Source organism: Geospiza fortis, unplaced genomic scaffold (genome assembly GCF_000277835.1).
Source record: "Geospiza fortis unplaced genomic scaffold, GeoFor_1.0 scaffold49, whole genome shotgun sequence".
Lineage (NCBI taxonomy): Eukaryota > Metazoa > Chordata > Aves > Passeriformes > Thraupidae > Geospiza > Geospiza fortis.
The window spans coordinates 651654-674281 of record NW_005054378.1 but is presented as its reverse complement, the minus strand read 5'-3'; the positions used below and the strand labels follow the sequence as shown (position 1 = coordinate 674281).

General features: G+C 42.0%; 1 protein-coding gene across 1 annotated transcript in view; it reads right to left on the bottom strand.

Annotated features, from left to right (window-relative positions):
- Positions 1–5109: 5109 nt before the first annotated feature.
- KIAA1328 (KIAA1328 ortholog) overlaps positions 5110–22628 on the bottom strand; it is a 167502-nt gene continuing 149983 nt past the window's right edge. The window contains exon 10 of the mRNA XM_031060275.1: positions 5110–8382. Within this exon, the coding sequence (XP_030916135.1) occupies positions 8166–8382 (217 nt within the window). The 3' untranslated portion in view covers positions 5110–8165. The remainder of the gene's footprint in view (positions 8383–22628) is intronic.

Below are 22628 nucleotides of genomic sequence, written 5' to 3'. Positions count from 1 at the left end.
GGGGTCAGGGATTAAGAACAGAGACTGGAATTTATCTGAGTGCTTACCTGGTGCCTCCTCGCCACTCTCCAGGGCCACTGGCCACCACTGAGGGTCTGCTCCCCACACACCAGCACAGCCAGAGGGGATGAGTGCCTGGTGAAAGGGAGCAAGCAAACCTCTGGCTCAGCTCTCATCCCAGTCAGGCTGTTGGGCAGTCACCCTCCCAGGTCATGGCAGATGATCCTTCTCACCTTTCAGGTGTTTGTTGCAAATTAAAATGGGAGGCAAATGCAAGGCCATGTTGTGATTCCCACCCTGCAGGGAGCCTCCCACCCAGCTGTGGTTTCAGTCACTGATTTTGAACCCTTGCTGCTGTTTAACCCAGGGCAGGGCCACGGGGAGCAGTGGTGGGCTCCCTGTAGCTTCCAGCCCCCCTGCCCTGTGTTGGTTCACATGTCACATTCCCAGGCTGTGTTATTCTTAAGTGCTGTAAATCTCTCACTATTATTCTCCCACTTGATATAGTGAGCTGTGTCATTTTGAAAGGAAATACATAACAGTATATTAAAGAAATCATGGATCTCCTCATTCATGTTTAAAACAAATTTATTACAATGTAAGAAACCCTGAATAGCATGAATTTATTATAATGATTTAAGGCTCCTGGCACTTGAGTTAAAAATGTCTCTCAATAAATAACTTTCCCTTGAAAACACAGCAAATTAATATAGTTTACCATTTCCAAAGTTATATAAATCCAAGAGGCTTAAATCAACAGTACGCTGGATAAGATTACTGTTGCTCAGCCACAGACTGGTATCACAGCTCAGAGGGATGGAAAAATTGGTGAAAAATGAATGGCTTTTTTTTTTTTCCTTTTCTTGGTCACCTTTCTCTCCTTTCCACCACCCTAGGCTATGTCTGCTCTGTGAAAGTCAGACTAATGTGAAATGGATGACAGCAGCTGTGGCCTTTGCACACAGGTATCATTAAAACAGAGCGGCTACTCCGCCACCAGACTCAACAAGCACCGCTCTGATATTTCCCCAAAGTGCCTCCAACAAACACAGCCCCTTGCTTTCCACAGCAGTGTTTTAATTTGGCTGCGACCCAGGAGCTGAGATGTCTCCAGCTTGGCTGCCTCCAATCCTGCTGCAGTCTCCCAAGTCCAGAGCAAACACGGGGTTATAAAAAACTGCCTGGACACTGACCCTGGCCCCAGTGCAGGACCACATGTGGATGAACTAGGAAGGGAAGCAAAACCCCACACGTGGCTGTAGCCATCAGTGGGACTGGCAGGCTTTTGCCTGGCCCAGAACTTGCTCCAAAGAGCTGTCTGTGGAGCTCAGCAGCTGTTGGGGACAACAGCCTATGCACATCTGTGCCTCCTGGGGAGCAGCACTGTTGTTCAGCTGCATGCACAGCTAGGTGCCAGTTCACAGAGAAAATTTCTCACATCTTCTCCCTCCCCATGGACCTTCCTTCTCCACAGGCCACCCTCCAGGCAGCAGAAAGAGCTCACCATCATCAGCTGAACAACCAGGCAGCCCTTCCCAGGCAGGCCTTTCCCTCAGCAAGGTTTCCTGTGGCTTTTTACTTTATGAAGGCCTAATTTTTTTCTCTTTACTGTCAGCATGTCAATTTTTTTCCACAACATGGGTGATGACTATTTTTTTAAGCAAAGTACAGCACCGGTGACATCCTGACAGCGCCAATACAGCCAGAGTACACCCACCTGAGCTTTTCAACACAGGAACTTAGAGGCTGTTAAGAGTCAGATTGACAGCCTGGGTAAATTCAAGTCCTCTGTTCAGCACACGACAAGGAGTTATTAGAAGCAGACAAGGCTTTCAGGTCATCCAGTCCATCTCCCACCCCACCTTTTAATTGTCTCTCTCACCCATGCTATAAATATCTGACTCCTCTCATCTTGTTTCCTCATTATGTCAATTATAGCAGTCCCTGATCATTTTTATTACTCCTCACTGCGATCTCTCCAATCTGCCAGTAAGCTCTCTGGTAATGAGATTCCTGTGCTAAAGCCACAAGTGCAAATAGAGGGGCACCAGCTCCACTGACAAGGAGCCATTTCCTCTGCAATTCAGAGATGTCATTGCCTCCCCACCTGCAGCTCAAAAGTCTTCTCGTCTGTTTTTGTTGCTATCATTGCCTTGTGCTTTGTTCACTCTTCTCCTTCTGAGAGTTTATGTTGTCTGGGTCTCCCCCATCCCATCAAGAATGTGCCTGGCAGATTGTTACCAAGGTGTCTGAGTTCACAGGTACAGCACCCACAAGTTCATGCTCTGTCCCAAACTGAGTCCTGCAATCTTTTTCTTTCCTGCTTGATATTTCCATTTCACGTTATTCTTTCCTCCTCAACTCTTCTAAATTTAGCAGGGCTTTCTGGTTTCACTTCTTACTCAATTCCTGCTTCAGGAAACAGAACCACAATCTGAAATGCAACCAGACCTGGTACTCAGCCCAGTACATCAAAAAAAAAACAAACAAAACACCACAAAACAAAACAAAACAAAAAAAACTCCTAAAAGGCAAAAAGGTACAGAAATGAGGCCACACTGTCACCATTTCACATCAGCAGCACTGGAACTGGGTATCCTGCTCTAGTGTAAACCTTTCAAGATGCATAAATGCTAGACAAAGTTCAAAAACAGGCCCTCCAAATCATCCAGAGGCTGAAAAAGGCATTAGGACACAAGGCCATCTCAACAAAGAGAAGGCTCGACCAGGAATTTATTGCTCCCTTTGGGGTACTCAGTCTGGCTATATGGCAACTTTGTAATCCTGCTTCTAGAGGTGCAACAAAGTCCAGCAGCTGGAAATTCAGGTAGACAACCTCAGCCTCAAAATAAGGCAGTTTTGTAGCAGCAAGAATAATCGCATGCTGGAAGATTTTGACAAGGCACTTTTAAAATTTCAATGCAACTTTCTCGTAGTCATTTCTAATTCAAGAATGAACTACATTTTGTGTCTGTGAATTCATCTTGTCCTTTTCTTCATTATCAGGTGGAGAAGTTCTCACTCTGTTTTTAATGCTCACAATACTCAACACTTTGTGTTTGGGCAGCTGCTATAATCAAACCCATGCTTCAAGGTTATAATGTAGCTGCCAGTAAGCACCAGGAAGTATACCTTTTCTTCAGCTTTTCACTTTCCTTTTGTCTGGAGACAGGAGACCAGAAAGAATGAACTCACACTGGTTATTGCATGCTCTGAGTGAAAATTATTTTGTTTTACATACTCAGGATGAATCCTGAACCAAGGCTCTCACTGCAGCTCATGGATTAGGTCATCTCCTGGGACCACCGGGGCGTCTCTCACCTCACAAATGTCAGGACCTCACCTCTTAGTGACATCTGAGTTTCTCCAGTTTGCTCCCCAATGCCTTCAAGCCTCAGAATACATGAAGTCTGAGAGCTTCAGCTTCTGTTCAATAGGAATGTTTGGCCCCCATGTTTCTGCTCTTACAGATTACAGTTCACAGACATATTTTGGTGGACACCTCCAGTGCCTTCTGCTGTGGGCACTCATACAGGTCACAGCCCCTCTGAGATGTGGTGCTAAACACAGTGCAGCACAGAACCCACAGAACCCTGTGAAGGGAGGCAAATTGGCTTCCCCCCCACCCAGCCCCTCCTTTTCCTGCAGCTGGGATGCTCTTCCACCCCCATTAACAAATGCAGGAGTCCTCAAGCACCAACACTGACCAGGCCAAGCTGGGTTTCTTGCTGTTTTTTAGCTGAATTCTGCTTTCAAACACCCTAGTTAGGGATCACCACGAAAGCTCTGCTGCACAGCTATGCCAGAGATGCTCGAGCTAGATGTCTCAGCTACACGGAGTCACAATATTGTAACCATTTATTGTCACTGTGAGCAGACAAGCCTTCCAATGATGCAGGGAGCAGATCTGGATCGGGAGAGGCATTTTCCAGAGGAAAGCCACCCAGTCAGAGCAGACTACATTGCTTCTGCTGGTTTAAATCACCTCATTCAATATTCTGTGTTGTCTTATGTAGCATGCAGTTATGTAAATTTATAAATCATACACTAATTAGCACACAATTTCATAAATTTAGTAACAGTGAAAAAGGAGGTTTCTAACTAACCAGGCTGTCCTCTCTCCCCCACAGATGGTACAAATTCAAACACAGCCTGGAGGTCATATTTGAAAAATCTCTGCTGCAACTTCTAGAGTTTAACCCCAGGCTCACATGCACTTTCAAGGGCTGTCTTTTGGATATCTCAGGCTCAATCTCTCTGAAGTGCAGCTAAGCTGATTTCTCTCCTTCCTTAACACCAAACTTCCACAGCTCACTGGATCACTGCAAATTTTATTTGTTTATTCTGATTCTTGCTCTCCAGTCTCCTATTCTTCAGCCATCTAAGTCCCCATCCCTTGCAAGCAATTAAGTTCAGTCCATGCCCTGGGTTATACCTGGGTTCTGCACAGTTGCTCTCCATGTGCTCTGGCCTCCCTGTCCAGCTACTCTAAAAGGGAGATGCTAAAGTTAGGTCAAGGTAATTTCCTTCTTTCCCTCATTTGCCAAGCATGCCGTGGACAGTAGCTCCTCAAATACAGGAACATAATTTGGAAAAGGGTGTGGAGTTGTAAGGCTCTTATGGGAACCAGCGTTTGAAAACATTTCTCACTTTAAGATACAAGCACACAATTGTCCTTCACCTGCTTATTCTAGTTTAACAACTCGTCCCTGCCCTCTGGCTCACTCCCACTTCATCTCCACCTTTGGCACAGTTATCTGCCTTGCATCTTTGTCCTTTCTTGCCTTCATCCTTTCTTCCTTACTCTTTAATTCACTTTTTTTTGTCCCAAAACATGGTGCTGGCTCTTCAATTCTCTTCTCCTTTGTATTTTGAGACCTCTCTCTTATTTCATGCTCCAAAGGAGGCCTTGCTCCTTCTCACAGTAACACCCATGTCCTGGAGAGGAAGAGAAGGCTTAAAACAAATTCTTCATGCATCTCAGCAAATTGGAGACTCACAACATAATATGATGTGATGTTGTGGGAAGTAGAACACATTGTCAATGGCAGTATTGACAGCTGAGCTGGACAAAAATCAGAAGATAAGCCAAATAAAAGTCTGGAAGAATAAATTAAACCCCCAGATAATTTATTAGATTAAGACTTCACATACACATATAAATACGTGCTCAAGATGGGATTCAACAGCAAGACTGGAAAGGCTAGAAATGAAAAGGGCGTGATTATTACAGGTCTGTGATGTGCAAGGTGCACAAAAGCAATAACTACACAAACAGCCAGCAAGTGTGTCTGCACAAACCACGTGGGAAGGACACAAACTGAAGGTGTGGGTAGGAGCCTTAGCAGCAGTCACGTTACTCCACAAAGTCCCATGGAAAACACAGCCTGATGTGCAGCTGAAGGATATTCACTGGGAACACTCTGGACAAACAGTCTGTGCTGGACCAACTCCCCAGCAGCAGCTCCCAATATAGAAGCTCAAACTTAAAAGGACACTGTCACATCATTGCTTTTGCTAGTTTAATTTTTGCATTTCCTCTACTGTTTTAGCAGATGGAAAACAATTCCCCTCCCAGTACCAACTACTGATTTTGTCCTTTCCTATTTGACAATCATTGATTTTTTTTCTAAGGCTATAAATGTTTTAATAACTTCAACTTTGTAGTGCCTCATGGCAAAATATCGTTGCTTGCGCTGACTGCTAAACACTACTCCTAATGCACTGCTGATAACTAGAGCAAGAGCCAGCATTATAAAAAATTACTTTCCACAGGGTCTATGAAATTAATAGCTTTTGTTTCTTTTGTCCACATCTCATAGAGAGTTAAAGCATACAGCTCTTCACCCATCAGGTATTTCAACCATCTTTTACTAGAAAACTTTGATTCACAAAAGTGTGCCCCCTGTATAGGTCTGACTGACAGACACCACCTTCAGCATAGAGCCCACAACCCTGACAATGTCCTTTTAAAAAGAGCTACAACCAAAAAATATAGATTCAAACCAAAAGTCACCTTGAGAAGTAGAATTTTTTAAGTGATCATAAGAAATCTCAAAGCATTAAATATTGGCACCCACAAAAGAATCAAAGAACAGAATGCTCCCATGGAGTGTTCTCAACACAAAGGCACCTTTCAAGAAATATACATGTATTTTTTGTTGTTTTGAAAGGTCAGTTAGCATTTATCAGAAAAGGCAATTAAAGTTTCAGTCAAACTGGAAAAGAGACAAGAAGCAATTGGACTGAAATCAGAGAACTCTTTCTCTATAAATGCCAACACTTAAAAAAAACACCAGCAAAGCTAAAAAAACACCATGAAACAACCCCAAACTCTAAGGTCTATGTGACGGTTATCCCCAAATTTCCCACTGGTCCTATTGTGGTTTTCTCTTCTTTCTCCTCCTTTTTCCTGACCTCCTTAAGCAGCAGACTACTCAGCCAACAGAATAAGAAAACTTATGTTCCCATCTGCTCTACCTGAGCCAGGGCACTGAATACATCTTTGGGGCTCTTAGCAGAAACCTGGGCCTTCACAGGCTCAGGGAGTAGAACAAGAGGGACATTTAAGAAAAGGTGGACATATTCCATAAAACTGTAAAACCCCACTAAAAGCAGGACAGACCATCCAGGGACTTGCCACAGCAGTAATTTTCTGGTCCAGCAATGCTGCTTTCCTCCTTTAAACTCCTCCAAGCAGCTTTTAAAATTCAGCTGGGATGCACAGAAAGGATATCACCTAATTTGTGACTAAGACTAGGCCTGAACGAAGCAGCCCAGAGTAACCTGAGGTTCTTCTTCCCCTTCTCTCTCCTTTTGTTCACTGATGGAGCACAGTGCTGCCAGGGGCTGCGGTGCTCTCGTCTGAGATCCACCTTGCAGAGCATCACACATTGCACAGGAGCAGCGTAGGGAGGCAGGCAGCAGCCATACCCCAAGCATCAGTACAGCAACTCAACCCAGCCATTAAGATAAGCAGGGTTGCCTAAAAAGACTGTCTGAAAAGCAGTACTGGCCCAGGAAGTGGTGTTTGGGAGCAAATGGCCTAGAACTTGCCCGTACTGGATCAATTCTACCTTTCCCCTGCTGCAATTTTACTGTGCAAAATGAGTATTTTAGTCTCATATTTCTAGGAACACATGCCGGTGGCTACTGTTACAATAAAATATGAACACTGCATTGTGGAGAAAATGACCATTAATCCTGTAATGTGCAGTCATTTTTACCAATTCGGCACATTTCTTTAAATAACCAAGTACATGCAGTAGATGGAAATGCATTTAAATAAACTGAAATAGATACAGTATGAATAATTAAAGCTGGCAGGAAAGTGTGCATTGTGAGCTGCTAGTGGAAATAATTACTGATTTGTCTTATTTACAATGGAGCCTGGATGCAGGATCAAAATAGTGCAAGTTAGTGAAAATGTCTTAAGACTGCTCTTATACTAGCACTACTATGTATTTCATCTTGAAAAGTACATCAAATAGGTTTTGGATCTCTACAATGTCTGACTCTGCTCAGCTGTTCCAGGGTTACGTTACTCAGCACATAAACTCTGTCAAATAGCACTGATTTAAAGAGGAATATAATTCAAACCTGTGCCTAGTACATCAACCTGCAACATCATCTATTAACATTATCAGACACTGTAGAGCTGAGCTTACGATATATCCCCTAAAAACTCAGTGTGTTAAATATCAGAATGTTGAAGGAAAAAGTAGATCATAAAATCAGAGAAAAAGTACTAAAGTGCTTGCACCTTTATAATATGCCAGGTTTTAAACAGACTTGTTTAATTAGAAAATAATCTACTTTGAACATGCTGGTTGTTGAATGTTAGGCAGTTCTTGCAAACTGCTTTAGAGCGAAAAAAATCAATAATGAAATATACTTCCGATATAAGGCTGGCAAAACTGTGGCTTCAATGTATTAGAAAATGTTGTAGACTTTAAAAAAATGCTATTGTAAATTGATTACTTGGCACATGAAAGGTTTAGGAAAAAAGTTAACACTTTCTGATTGGTGTACCCCAACAATATACTTGCATCATGACCACTAAATCCAAAATTAACCTGGATGCTAATTAGCTATGTTTTAGAAGAGGGAAAACAAGCAGTGATCACTCAAAAAATTTCAGAGGAGGTGTAGACCAAGGAGTAGTGTCAAATGAAGAAGATCTCCTCGAGGAGCCGACTCTCCTCCAGCTCATCTGCTCTGCTCCTGGGGCTGCAGGGGCTCTGGCACCAGGAGGAGGACAGCCTGTGGCTCACACAGCAGGGCGGGTGCGGTTTGTTCCTGTCACAAGGTTCCCAGCAGAGCTGTCCTGGAGCTGATTTTGGGCTCATAGACTCCACCAGGTCAAGAAGAGAGGCTTGGTACCTACAGAAACACACCAAGAAAACAGAGCTCTGTTAAGATCACAGCACCAAGTAGGAATTGCATCCAGTTTTCCTGCCTCCATAAATCAGACCAGACCTAGATTTGTTTGACAGGGGCCACTGGCACAGAACGAATTTTGCTGTATGGACTCCTGTCAGCAATGACAACACAGAGGTACTGAAAAAGTGGCAAGCAAAGCACGGGTGCTCAGGTTATTTTAGGCTGTTTCATCAGCTTTTCCTTTTGAGGTGTGTAATGTTGTAGTTGCACTCTGGAGACTGAACACAGACCTCAGAGAGATGACAGCCAAATACACCAAACAAGGCAGACCCAGATGCTGCACTCTTTTTTTGAATAAACCTCTACACTTGATTTAGTTTCTCAGGGATTTGAAAACAGCAGGAGACTTTATTATTATTATTATTACCACAAACTACATGTGCTTCCTGTAAATCTCTGTGTACTATATGAAGTCTGTCTGGTGGAAGCAGTGAAGGAATAGAATCTAAGCAAGGCAATACAGAATCAACACTTGAGGCACCAAGAGAAAAGGCAAAGGTTCTAAGCATCACTCAGGCTGTCCTTTCAGTGCAAGCACAGACATGAGGGAAGGCTGCAAGCCAATGTGATCTGGTAATGCTCACTGAATAATGGCTGGTACTTGAGACAGGGACTTTCTATTAATATTCACAGGAGACAAAACCTGATCTAAATACCAGCACAGGATTGATCACTACAATATATTTCCTCCTGTCCAATTTTAAATGTCTTAAACAATACCATTTCCACTGCTTCCCTAGGGAGCCTGCTCTCCAGCGGTCTCTCAGTGACATGTAAGAGATATCACTCCAGAGTTTTACCCAAAAGTCCCTTTGTTCCATGCTGTTGTTAGCACCAACCTGCCTGATGTTCCCAACCCTAAAGTGATTCACACATTCGAAGGCTTCCATCCACAAAACATTATTCACATTATTCACCCAAATGAAACTATCAGCACAGGTGATTGGATAAATAGGGTGTCTCTCTTGTAAGCAAATAGTTCATCTATAGCACGAGGAGACATCTCAAGCTGCTATCTTCTTTGAAAAAAGCCTCTGTTTTTAGTTTTGTAACTGTAAGAACCTAGAAAGACTAAGCAATTAAGACAGCTGGGGGAGGTTTCTCAACCCAGATGGGATGAAAAATCCTTAAGAACAAACATCTACAGCAGCTTATGGATGTGAGAGATTAGCAGTGGCCCATGTACCTCCTAAAGGCAGACTCCCACCTGTGCTGTCCAACAGCCTTGTGCAGCAGCAGCAGGCAAAAGGTTTTCCCACCCTGAACTAGCCATGCCATGAAAAACACCCTTCTTGATCTCCGCAACTAAGTGCTACATGCCATCCATCACCAGAACACCGTCACTGAATCATTTAGACTGGAAAAGACCTCCAAGACCATTGAGTCCAACCTTTGACTGGTCACTGCCCTGCCAACCAGACCAGAGCACTGGGTGCCACGTGTGGTCATTTCCTGGAAGCCACCAGGGATGGAGACTCCCCCGCCTTGCCAGGAAGCCCATTCCAGTGCCTGACATGACAAGTTACTTCACCCATGACAAGGTAACTCATTGTTATGTCTGAGACACAGAACCATTCCCTCAGCTCAAACGAGTTAGCAGTGGCACTGATGGGTTAATACCAATGTTAATGGTGACTACTGAAGCTATGCTATAAAAGCTATTTCTTTCAATATTTATTGTTTCTTCCAATCTGATGGTCAGTGTCATTTCTATTACAGTCTGACTTGACACTACTGCCTAGCAGGGCTCTCTCCTGTTTGACTGCAGGTTGTTTCATTTTCCTGCGGATGTGTTAGATTTAATCTCACTCACAATAAAAAAGCTAATTTGCAAATTTCTTTTCCACATTTTAAGCTTGTCTTTCTATTATCTAAGTAGCAAATTATTAGTGGTTCAAAATGAAAAAACACAGCTTTTGTTTCAACTGGATCTTGTTCATGGCTAACCCTAAGCAAACGTGATGTCTTTTAGTTACTCAAATGAAAAAGTTCAGAAGGACGTGGAGTTTTGGGTAGCCAAAACAGATCATTTTAGAGAAATCTGTTGTTTGTACTATCATTCAGAAAGTACCCTTTAAAAACTGAAACTCCTCAAAGATATTTCCAACATAAAATGGAATAAGCTGCACTGATAGCAAGAACTAGCGCACAGATATATGAGATTTTTCACGTGGACAAAGTTTAAGGCTAGACTCTATATAGATACATACATATGGTTTGAACCCCAAAGAAACCCAGCTAACACACACACTGCTTTCATTAGCCACACCTAAAACTTCTTTTTAGATTAATCTAGTCTAGCATACAAATGCTTATCTCCTCTGACGGTCGTGCTATCATAAAATTTCAATTTGTCCAGCAGCCACATGCAATCACAGATTAGGCAGGGGAAACCAAACCACCCAGTGCATTTACAGCAAACGTGCAGGCCCTAGATTTCAGCAGTACCTTCGAGTTCATTTCTTCTGCAAGTTTATCTAAGTTTTACAGCATTTCTGCTATCAGGAAGGCTAAATGATTTGGCAGATTACAAGCGCAGCAAATAGCAAAGATTATGTAAAAGACCAGGTGTTGTAAATCAGTCTATTTGACACCATAGTTATATATGCAATAAAGTGAATGAACTCTGCTAACAGTGCACTATCTGATAAAGAGAATGCTCCTTGCAGGTATTTAGTGTTTAATCCCAGGATAATGGTTTGCCGGGTTCGTCTAAGTAACATCAGACAGCATCTGGCTGGAGGCAACAGAGTACACCTAGAATGGTTTGAAACTTGCAAAGACAATTTTCTCACAATTTATTTGTAACCCAATATTTAAAAAGACACAGTCAGAACGCTTGAATACAACTTTCTCTAAAGCCAGAGTATGTATTCTTTGCATGACTTGAATAAAAAAAATAAGTAAAACCAGGCTTTATTATTATTATTACAATGCTTAATGGCTTCAGTGAAGTCAAAGTTACAGGATCACCCACACAAGAGTCAGAACATTTCAAACAGAAAAAATGATTTGGCAAACTTGGTTTGCGAATAGTGAATGCTCTTTTAAAGGAAACTAATGGCCAAGGGTTCCCTTGTGTTGTTACTGCTTCCAGACAAGAAAAAAATATCAACATTCTGCAGAAGTACCAGCACTGTACATTAAGCCACATACAGAAATTCCTCACATATAGATGTTCAACCAAGCAACCAAATGTCCCATCAGTGTGCTTACACACATTTTCTTTGATAGGTTTTGCCCTCCCAACAGAAGGAAAATGGCATGGGCAACTGTCCCTTTAAGGATGGTGATAATTCAGTCTGTCCTCAGTTTTTTGGTACATTTGCCAGTGTGCTGGAGGTCAGTGAGCAAGGGGAGTGTAACCCAGGTTCTTGTTAATGAATCTCTTGGAGTACATTAGAATGAAATGTCACATAGTCCAATGGGTTAAAATACACTCAGGCTCAGTGGTAATGCCCAGGTACCTCCCCTAAGTGGGGGGGAACTTTCATTCCTCTGCTGGAAGGCCCCAGAAATTAGTCTGGGGGCACTTAGGGAGTCTGATAATTTTTGTTCCTTTCTCAGGGATTGCCTCTCATTTGAGCCAATAATGCTCTATCAGATCTTCCCTGGGGGGAAGAGGGCAGTTTAACAACTGAGGGAGTTATGTAAGGAAGAGCAATTAGCATTGCAAGAAGCACCATCTTGCCTTGCAGGATCCAGGCTGTGATAGTTCACCTCTTCTGTCTCATGCAGACTAGCACATGTACACCCCAAACCTCATGTCCTCCCTCAAGAGATGCAAACCTGGCCTCCGCAAAGCACCCTGGCACCTCCACAAATGGGCAAATGTTATGAGTCATTAATCATTAATAGTCCAGTCTCTCACAGCATCTCCGCAACAGACTGGAAAATAATCTCTTTTTTTGACACTTCTCCCATGTATACTTTTTCATCTAACTTTAATGAGCTTGAAAGTCTGCATGTTTCATCATGGGAGAAGAAAATTTCTAAGGTCTACAAGTTTGCATTAGAAGTCTAACTATTCAGACAGATAAAGTTTGGTGAAAGCAATCTTCTAAAGTCTCCAAAAAATTAATCAGGAGACAGAACACTAAGAACTAGTGTACAAAGTAGAAGGAAGGCAGGACCATAGGCAAGAGAATAGAGACAAAAGTAGGGAGACTAGACCACAGTAAGCTTTGAAGCTCTTCTTTCAATGAAGAACTTTCACCTTTGCTTTTATTGTACAACATAAAACTCCAAATACAGCTCACGGAGCAGCAAAGAAATGCTCAGTCTGGGAGGCTGGTACAGCAGGGATCAAGCTGGTCCAGTTGGGTCAGAGCAGAACTGTGACCTGGGTAGCAAAATCCACCCTGGTCAGGCATTGCACAGTGCTGTGAAAGCATTCCGTTCATCTCCTCTGCATTACTAAAACAGGCTGCTAGAATTTTGTCTCCTCAGCTACTAAAACCCTTTTGCAAATTTTATTAGAAACTCTCAGCCTTGGCTCTTAATTAAGTAAGTATCTAGTAGAGTTTATAACTCTTAATGTAAGAGTTTTTTAGTCTATCACTAAGATAACAGGAAACATCATAATCCATTATGATTCAGAACAGATCATTAACCATTCACATTTTAAAAAGGAAAACAAAAATAAACACGAGATGGCACAGTCCCAAATCCCTCTTTCCACAGTGTATCTTTTTCGCTGCTCAAGTAGCAGGAATACAGCTCTCTGAACGCCTACAGGTAAATCTTACTTTGTCCCATGTTTCCTAACTGAATGGGAAGGTAGGCTTTCACATTTTTATGACAACCACACAAATACAGCTGATGCTCTGGGAACCATAAGACCACTCGTATCCAGGATGGTTGGTGAGAAATCACCTGAAACTACTTGGTATTCCTCCTGATAAAACCTACAGAGCAATCAGAGCTCAGACAGTCCCACAATGTACAGTACCTAAAAAATGGTCAGGTTATGCAAGACTGATGCACAGAACATATAACATATATTAGAAAGAACAGTGCTCTTGAAGACCTGCTTGCCTCAACTGGCTGAAGAGTGATGTTTATTTATTTAGACGTTTGGGATATGCCAATGGATTTTTAATGTTTGTCTATTTCCCACTGCTGGTAAAATACATTATATTTCTTACAAAATATATTATATTTCTTACACATCCAATTTTTAAACTACACTATTGTATTTTCACACCATAGAGTCCCACTTAGCTATTGATACCATTTGTTCCTTCCTGAAAAAAAATAGCACAACTTCAACAAGTTTGATATTTGGAGGAGTGACAATCTCCTTATGAGACAAAATAACTAAACTTATTAGAGTCATAAATACTCTGGCAGTAAAATATATGTATATTTCTTTAAACAAGCAGTGTCAGATAATATTTGATCACTATATTTAGAGACATCTTTTCATTTACAGTCTCTGAAAATTTATTCTCCAACCATAAACATGTAGGAAACACATAGAATGTCTCTTTGCAAGGTGATGGCATTTCAACAAAGCATACTGGCAATACAGTTTTGTAGCTGTATAGGCTTACTTTATTTAACTGTATATACCAGAGGAAATAAAAAGGTTTATTTTTATACTACTGCTTATATTTTCAACATAAAGTTCAAAGTGATTTACTAATGTTACATGAATTGCCTTTGAATTACGGTACAGTATTGTGCCTAAGTACAAAGCCTAACACTATTTTGTATTCATAAAACACCACCTGCCCCCAAGCACTTTACAAATGCTAAATACAGCTAAAACCACATTCAAGGGGTAGGGAACAGACCCATTTTACAGAAAATTAAACAGTTTATTGTTATGATAGAGCAAATATCAAATCACTGTTTGACTGGAACAAACAGGGCAAATAAAAGCAGAGGAAAAACAGATGCACATAAGAAGTGGCCTGAGCAGTCAAGCTACCTGAAACATGAAGACACCACACTAGTGATACAACCTGGGGTTATATGGAAGAAACAGCTGATCACCCACACCCAAGCTAACCCAAGCTCTATACGTGAAGGGAAGAACTCAACCCAAATTAAAGGGTCCTAAGCACTTCCTGCCATCTTTAGTCTGGCATCCACAATAACAGCATAAGGATGAGAAATTATCTCCATGGCTCGTCCTTTCAACATCCATGTACCAACCCACTGTCCATAAATTTGCCTGTTTTTTCAACCTGCAGTTTCCAACACATCCTGTGACAGCAAGCTTAGAAGGTTCACTGCTGTTGACAGACATACTTTTGTTTTCTGTTGTAATACCTTGCTAGTTTTCCCTTAAGGACTGACAGCGGTTAGGTCTCTTTCACGTGGTGGAATCTGGTAAAAAACAGCTGCACATTCAATTTATCCACCACCTTCATAATTCTGCACCCCTGATAATTTTCTTAGTCTTTTCCTATCCGCAGTTATTGCTTCTTGGTCTTTCTTTAAATTGCTTCATCCTGCTGATCCAATGAATTGTTCTGTGCACCTTTCCTAGCTACAACTACAGTTTTCTTGAGAGGCAAAGACCAAGCAGAATCAAAATGTGGGTACAGCAAGACCTATGTATCCACAAGCTGTTGAGAATTTCCAGAAAAGTTTGAACTGCACAAATCCTAACCACATACTCTGTAGGCATGGTGCTGATGACTCTTCCCCAGGTAAATTACAGTTTCATTCACTCTGTTTTAATTTGCCTTTCTGGAGTTGTTTGCTACTGAAATATTATTGGGCTACCTGAAAGAACTTGATATCCAAACACACGAATTTATTAGGTCACCCAGGAATTTTTGCTGTTCACTTCTCACTCCAGGTCACTGATGAAGAACCAGGCCAGCGAGTTCCTGGAGGAATCCCTCTGCTAACTTTAAAAAATTAATATTAAGTCACTTTGCTTGCTATCATTTAACCACCAGTAAATCCCTAGAAGGAATTGCCCTCTAATCCGACAGAAACTTGATTTCTTTAGCAATTTTTGGTGTGGAACCTTGGCAAAAGCCTTTTGAAAATCCATAGGGCTGAGCTGATACCTCAGATTCTTTCTTCCCCACTCCCTGCTCTGTGAGAATAATCCAAGTCTTAGCCAGCAGGCTATTTGGCCCAGATGAAACCTAAGATGAATATGTCAATGAACATTAGAGGCTGGGTGGGTAGGAAATGAAAGCTGAGAAAGAGAAGCTGAGAAAGAGAAGCTAATTTTGCAGTCATTCCCTGAAAGACCACACATCTGGATAAGGGAGCTTGTCTTTCATGTGTGAACTGCACCTTCAGTGACCAAACACACCCTGAGGGCATATTCCCATGTACTGAATGTCAAGACACCAAAACTGAAAGAAAGCACAACACAGTGAAGGACAATTCATGTGGCTGAAACATCAAGAGAGGGAACAAGATTAAATTGAGAATTAGAGACAAAGGGACTGTGACAGCCTAAGATTCCCATTTTACTTTCAAACAGGCAGATACTTCATTGTGGGATACAGGAGGAGGCAAATTTAACAATACTATATATATGTATTTAAAATAAATCCAGGTGGATACATACTTCTCATCTGCAACAGGTCTGTGTCTTCCAAAAGCATTTCAGAGTTTCTTAGTTCTTAAAGAAAAAGATCAGACTGCAGAATATTTCAAAGCAATTAAAAAAAGATATGAGCCTTTTATTTAAAATATATCATACAATGTAAAACAGAATATATTTATACAGTGTCCTCAGCAAGAGCCTCCTGGAGTGCTGTAAAACCCACACCCACGTAATAGAGAGCTTACACTATCAGAGACTTTTAGAGAGCTCTCCGAGGCAGTATTCACAGAATCATAACCTAGAGAAGGAAAAGACTTATTAGACCATCCAGCCCTCTCCCTGCTGACAGAACTGCTCCCTGCAGTGTGCTTCCTCACATTTGTTGCTAACAATCAGCCTCTCTCTACTCTCCTTGGGAAGCCATTCCACAGCCAAATATATCTCATGCTATCATTACCATTATTACTTATTTATGGGCCATGGTATAACCTAAAGGGCCTTGATCAGGATCAGGGGGACCAACTCTAGCACCACTTGTAAGAGCATTCCTCTCTCCAAAAGAGCACACAGTCAAAAGAGGTAAGCCAAAGCCCAGTGGGAAACATATAACATACCATTAAGGAGAACAGAATAGTATGGGAAGTGTCACAAATGTCCCATGAATTTTTGCTTCAGAGTTTGGTGGGAGGGAAAGGTAGGTGTCAAGAATAAGAACATCTTTCTGATAGTTACCTAAACAAAGAGGGTTTTCTTCCTCCAAACTTCGCCCTATTAGTTGTGGCTAAAGATTGGCATAGTACAGAGAAATCAGTCTTCTTTTTTTGATGCAAATACACCTTAAGTATTTAAACAATGTTACATTTTTTCATTCTGCTCTAGTCTCAGTCAACATTTACCTGAACCACACGTATTTTAATATTCTCTCATAAATCAATACCTCCAGCATTGCAACAGATTTTGCCACTCTGCTTCCATCTTTGACAATTTTTTTCCAGTAAGCAACCACCCAGAAATAAGCACCATATCCCCTAGAGGGGCTGCACAGAAACAGAGAGGAGATCAGCTCCCTCCAGCACTCACGCAATGCTTGTCTGTGCACATTCAGCCCTTCTGCTGCTGCTTCCTTGCTCCATAGGTCCCTCCCTTACCCGTAGGTCTTGCAGAACAACGAATTCAAAGCCTTGTTTTCTGGGGTAACTAACAATTATCACCAAATTGTGTGGAAAGCAGCATCGGAGATTACAGCCCTTGCACAGGAGAATTTGGAGAGAAGCAGAAGAATTGACTAACAGTATCACATGTCTGCTAACTGAAATGTGATGTGCTTGGCAGTGTTCTAGGATGTTCTCCCTTCCCAGTATAGTACACAAGACCTAAAGAGGACTTGAAAGAGGCTGAGGTCTCTGGTTTGCCCCTGGCTGTTGGCATACCAATCAGTGCCAGTGCTCTAAAGGACACCAGATACACCAACAGCATCTGAAAAAACTTGAGCCCTAAGGCAGGGATGATAAAGACATTTTTTCCCCCCCAGTTTTCATCCTGGCTTCACCTATGGTAGTATCCAAGCAGCTGTCATTACTGAAACAAAGAGTTACTGCTGCTCTCATTCCTCCTTGCTACACAAGCAGGACATTTTCACTTACTTGCTCCTCAGAGACCAACACCTGCTTTCCTCACCTTTCCACATTCCCATCTCAATGCTCCCCATCCAGTTATCCTACCTCTTTGCTGCTGGTAACTCAGCCTTTGTTATTTCCCCATTGGACTCAGACCCTGCTGCCCTGTTACCAACCTGCCAAATAAAATTCAAAGCGCTGCTTCATTGTTTTTGTCTCTGTGTGTTTTTAGTAGTTAAATAATAACTAACTAACTAACCAACCAACTAACTAACTAACTAACTAACTAACTAAAGACCAAGAATAAGAAACACCACAGATCATTTATTTCAAGGTATGGCTGCAGGCTGCAGCTGAATTGGCATAACTGAGGTTGTAATAATTCTGGAAGGGGGAGGGTGAACTACAACGTGAGTGCTGGGAAGTAAAGAAACCTTTTAAATCAGATCTGCCAGTGACAGAAGAATAATTTAGAATGAAGTTTTTGTACAAAAGAGAGAAATTACAGAACCAGGTAACTACCACAGAGTTTAACAACCACCTTCCGCAATCACTCTGTTTGTATTGTCCTTCTCTTCCCTCCCACACAGCTGTTTCTGTGTCATCAAGTCTGAAAGCCCTTCAGATCAGAAAATGAACCTTGGTGTATGTACAGCACCTGGGGCCCTGATTCTGCTGTGATATTACATAACAACTTTGCACTTCAGAGCACACTTAGCTTTTATTCCTTTTAAGCACTCTATCATCACAGCACATCTTCAGCAAGATCTTCACCCTTTGTTGTTCTGGGCCAAAACCAAGCTGTCATCATCTTTTCTGCCATACTTCATCCCCCTACACCTCCTGCCTTAACAGCCTTTCTTTTCAATTTTTTTACTCTTGCAAGTTTGTCCCCAAGTATCCTTCCCCTCAAAGCGAACTCTAATTCAATGAATCATCTTCAAAATTGTGCCTTTTCTTTTATAATATACCAAAGCCTCTGACAAAGGGTTGCATATGTAAGTCATGGTATAGTCCTGCACCTCCTCTCTGCCAGTCTCAGTGCTGCTCCCCAGTTTTGATTTCTTTCCCACTTTTCATCTCTTCTTCCCAGCACACTTTCAGCAAATCTGGGACTACCTCACCCTACAACTTTGTGGGTATTAAATAACTACAAAACAATTTTAAGGGGCATGGCTTAGGGGAAAAAGAACCCCACCACATACAGCTTGCTAAATCTACCACCATTTACATGGGTTAGCAGTCTGTCTTTTTCGCAAGCTCAGTCCAAATTCCCAGCCTGCCAGATAATAAATCAACTTTTTGCTTCAGTTGTACAGTCATAGGGAGATCTGCATAGTTTTAGGTCAAGCATTTATACCCTTTTTATGATTCCAAAGTTTCTTACCTTGTCATTTAGTTACTGAACTGTGAGCTTTCATTGACTTTCTAACCATTGTGGCAAGAACTGCGAGAAGCTGTGCAAGATTTAAAACCTCACTGAGCAGAGGTGCAAAATCAGACTGCAGTAATTTTAAGTATATATTGGGGTGGAACTGTGACCCTGTGGAAGCCAATGGAAGTTCTGCCACCATTTCACTGTGGTTAGCTTTCATCCCTGCCATTTCTTGTGCTGGGGTGACTAAGTATTGCAAGCTGTCTATTTTACCCCTTGTAAATAAGATGGCTCAGAATGCTTGGAAATAGTTTATTCTACCATTCTATTTTCCTTTTTATCCTTCCCATCCTGGTTAAATATTTTACGTACAGTCAATTGCTGTACCTAAACAGCAATTCTTCTTGCGGTTCTGCATGATCCTTCCTCTCCTGCTTGTCAGCTTAATTTCTTCTGCTGTGGCATGGAGTGTGTAATAGCAAATCCAGCACTCAAATTCTTCTGTTTCTTAATTATCTCTGCCCTGTCAGCTATATCAGTGAAAACTAGTTGGCATTAGACAATTCAGATACAAGTAAACATCAAGTTGTGATAATATAGAGTCCTGCATTACTGTCATTATGGAAAAAGCTGTTTCAGGGAGGCTTAAAAAATCAAATAAGCCCAGCACTTTTAAATGGCTAAAAACCTAAGGATATCTAAATTATTCTTCAATATCTTAATCATCTGGGAGAACCGTGATCTTATATAATGGCCATTTTAAATGAAAGGTTTGCTGCTCTGCACGGTTACCACTTCATCTCTAATTGTGAATTAAAGTATAATTTAGGGTGGCTGTATGCCAACTTGACTAGAAAAATTTAGACAGTAACTCTGGTTGAAAGAAGGGAGAAAAAAGCAGTTAGATTTCTTCAAGTAATAGAAAATCACTCACCAAGTTGTACTTTAAAACAAAACACTAGAGCTTTAACTCAACAAACTGACTTGAATTAAACCACAGAAAAAAGTGCTTGCACTGTAAATCTTACAGGGCAGAAGTGATGGTAGGTTATCATTCTGTTTATTAGCATGCACTTTGGAGAGTTCAGGGCAAGTATGGATACGAATTCATTCCATTTTATGCTGCACATTACTGAAAACACATTCCTCATAAATAATTCATAAATGCATTGTCTGAAATTTCAGATTCCAAAAATACAACACCGTTTTCAACTTTATGGTTGCTTGGTCTTCAAAACAGAAACAGACAATTGGATGGATGGACTTCACAAACCTGATAGGAACCCATCAGTCAGAATTACACTCCAGAGGTAAATGCAAACATCTCCCAAGCCTCTGATCTCTGGAAGAAAGGCCATGATGATAGATCCTCTGCTTGTGCTAGCAGCCCCTTGGTAGGGAACAGGCAGAAAAAGAGGAAGGGAAAAAGTAACCACAAAGTGAGGTGTGATGGAGAGCTACTAAGTTGAAATTGGGTAGAAACCAAAAGGAATTTAAATATAAGGTATATTAACAGTCAAAATACAAAGACTGAATACAGCTTGTGTTGCAACAAGCCTATTCTTCAGACCAGACTGCACTAGAAATGAGCTCTGCTTTTTGTTCTCAGCTTTTAACAGGTATCACTTTGTTTATGATATAGTAACTGGCATAATCTTTATGTCAGCTATGCTAGCATGAGTGAGGTGAATAGGTTCTTGCACTTCATCTGAAGTCTAATTCCCGCAGGGAGCAGAGTGACCACAACACACAAAAAAACCTGAAGTATGCTTCATAGGCTGGAGTGCTTAGGGTTTATATACACAGTGATTTCTGTATCTTGCTGACATTATATATGTAGCTTATACTCAGTTGGTTTTTTATCTTCATACCATGCTCAGAAGCCTGACATCAGATAGCAACTGCTTTTCAGCCAGATTTGCATTTACTTGCTCTGTTCTACTCACCTCCCAGCGACAGGCACACACAATTTTGGGTACCTTATCTAGAGAAACATTTGGTGCCCAGCTCCTAACAGAACAACAGCCCACAATCTCCCTATGCACCAGCTCTTTATATGAACTAATTCTCTCCAATTTGCCTGAGAACAAACATTGCAACTGAGCTCAAATACTTGGCATCCCAACACACTGACTGCTTGGGTGCAGACCATACATGAAAAAACAACGCTCTCATAAAAATTGTATTCCAGTACCCGACTGCTGTAAAACTTCTCACTTGGTGCTCCAGTGTGGAAAGACTGGGACTATCTGTCACTCTGTTCCATTTCCAGGTGTGCTGAACTCTCTGGGGTAATATTTAAATCAGCTGAGATTTCATACATCAAAGATGAGGATACATAATTCAAGAGGAGCCACTGAGATAAAACAGTAGCTGTAAAAAATACGGCGTGTTGGTGGTGCCTGGTTTAGCATGTCAAAGAGGGGCCACTGCTGGCGAGGAGCCACACGCCGCCGGCACCGAGCAGGTCATGTGGCAGAGCAGGCACAGCCTCTGTCAGCTTCACAGGGACGCAGCCACCGAGCGGGTCTGGCACTGTGCAAGTACCAGGTTGCAAGGCACCCTACAGAAAAAAACAGCAGTGAGGCATGGAGCACAAGGCGCTCAGGCCCGGTGTCCCTTGGCTATAGTCATCACACGCTAACAACCTCTTTCAAAAACTTTACACAGGTGGTAGGTGTCCCACTGAGATAAATTACCTACTTTCAGCTGCTGAACAGATGGGCAGGGAAGTGAAATTTTAGTTTGTTCATTCCCAGCAGTAACTAGCAAAGATGATCTCGGCTGCTGCAGGATTACTTTTCGATAACCACACACCTGCGAACAGTCCATGATTCTGTTAGAAACTACATAAGGTCATTAATGCACTACAAAATAAGGCAGGGCACTTAACAGCTCGAGAAACTGATGCTAAGTCTCTCATTCCCATATTATTCAGAACATACTCTAAGCTGAGTGAGGCCAGAAAGTGTACAGAGAGGGACCTCAACAGGCAGGAGAAATGGGCTCATAAGCATCTCACAGCCTGCAACAACAGGAAATGCCTGGTCCTGTACTTGGGGAGGAATAACCCCAGGCACCAGCACATGGCAGGTTTGACTGGCTGGAAGGCAGCTTTGCAGAAGGATCTGGATACTTGTTGTGATACACAAAAAACCCTGAAGAGAAGCCAGCAAAGGCCAGAACAGCTGGAAGATCGAGGAAGTTGACCTTCCTCCTCAACTCAGCACCAGTGGGATACAGCTGGAGTGCTGTGCCCTGCGCTGGACTCTCCAGCGTAAGAGACATGGACCCAATGAAGATTATTATGGTTTTAATGTATCTGACACAAAAGTAAAATGTGAGAAAGCTGGGAGTGTTCAACCTGGAGCAAATGCAGCTCAGGGTGATCTCACCAAAGGGGATAAATACTTGATATGGCAAGGAAAGAAGCTGGAACCAGGCTTTTCTCTGGAGTGCCCAGTGAAAGGACAAGAGGTAATGGGCACAAATTGAAATACAGGAAATTCCATTCAAATGGAAGTAAAAAAGTTTTCTTGCTGTGTTGGTGGTTGAACATTGGCACAGACTGCCCAAAGAGGCTGCTCATCAACACAGACCAAAAGGGCAAAGACTGACTGCCAAGGACTGGATGCTGACCCACCACCCATGCAGTGCAGGCATCATACAA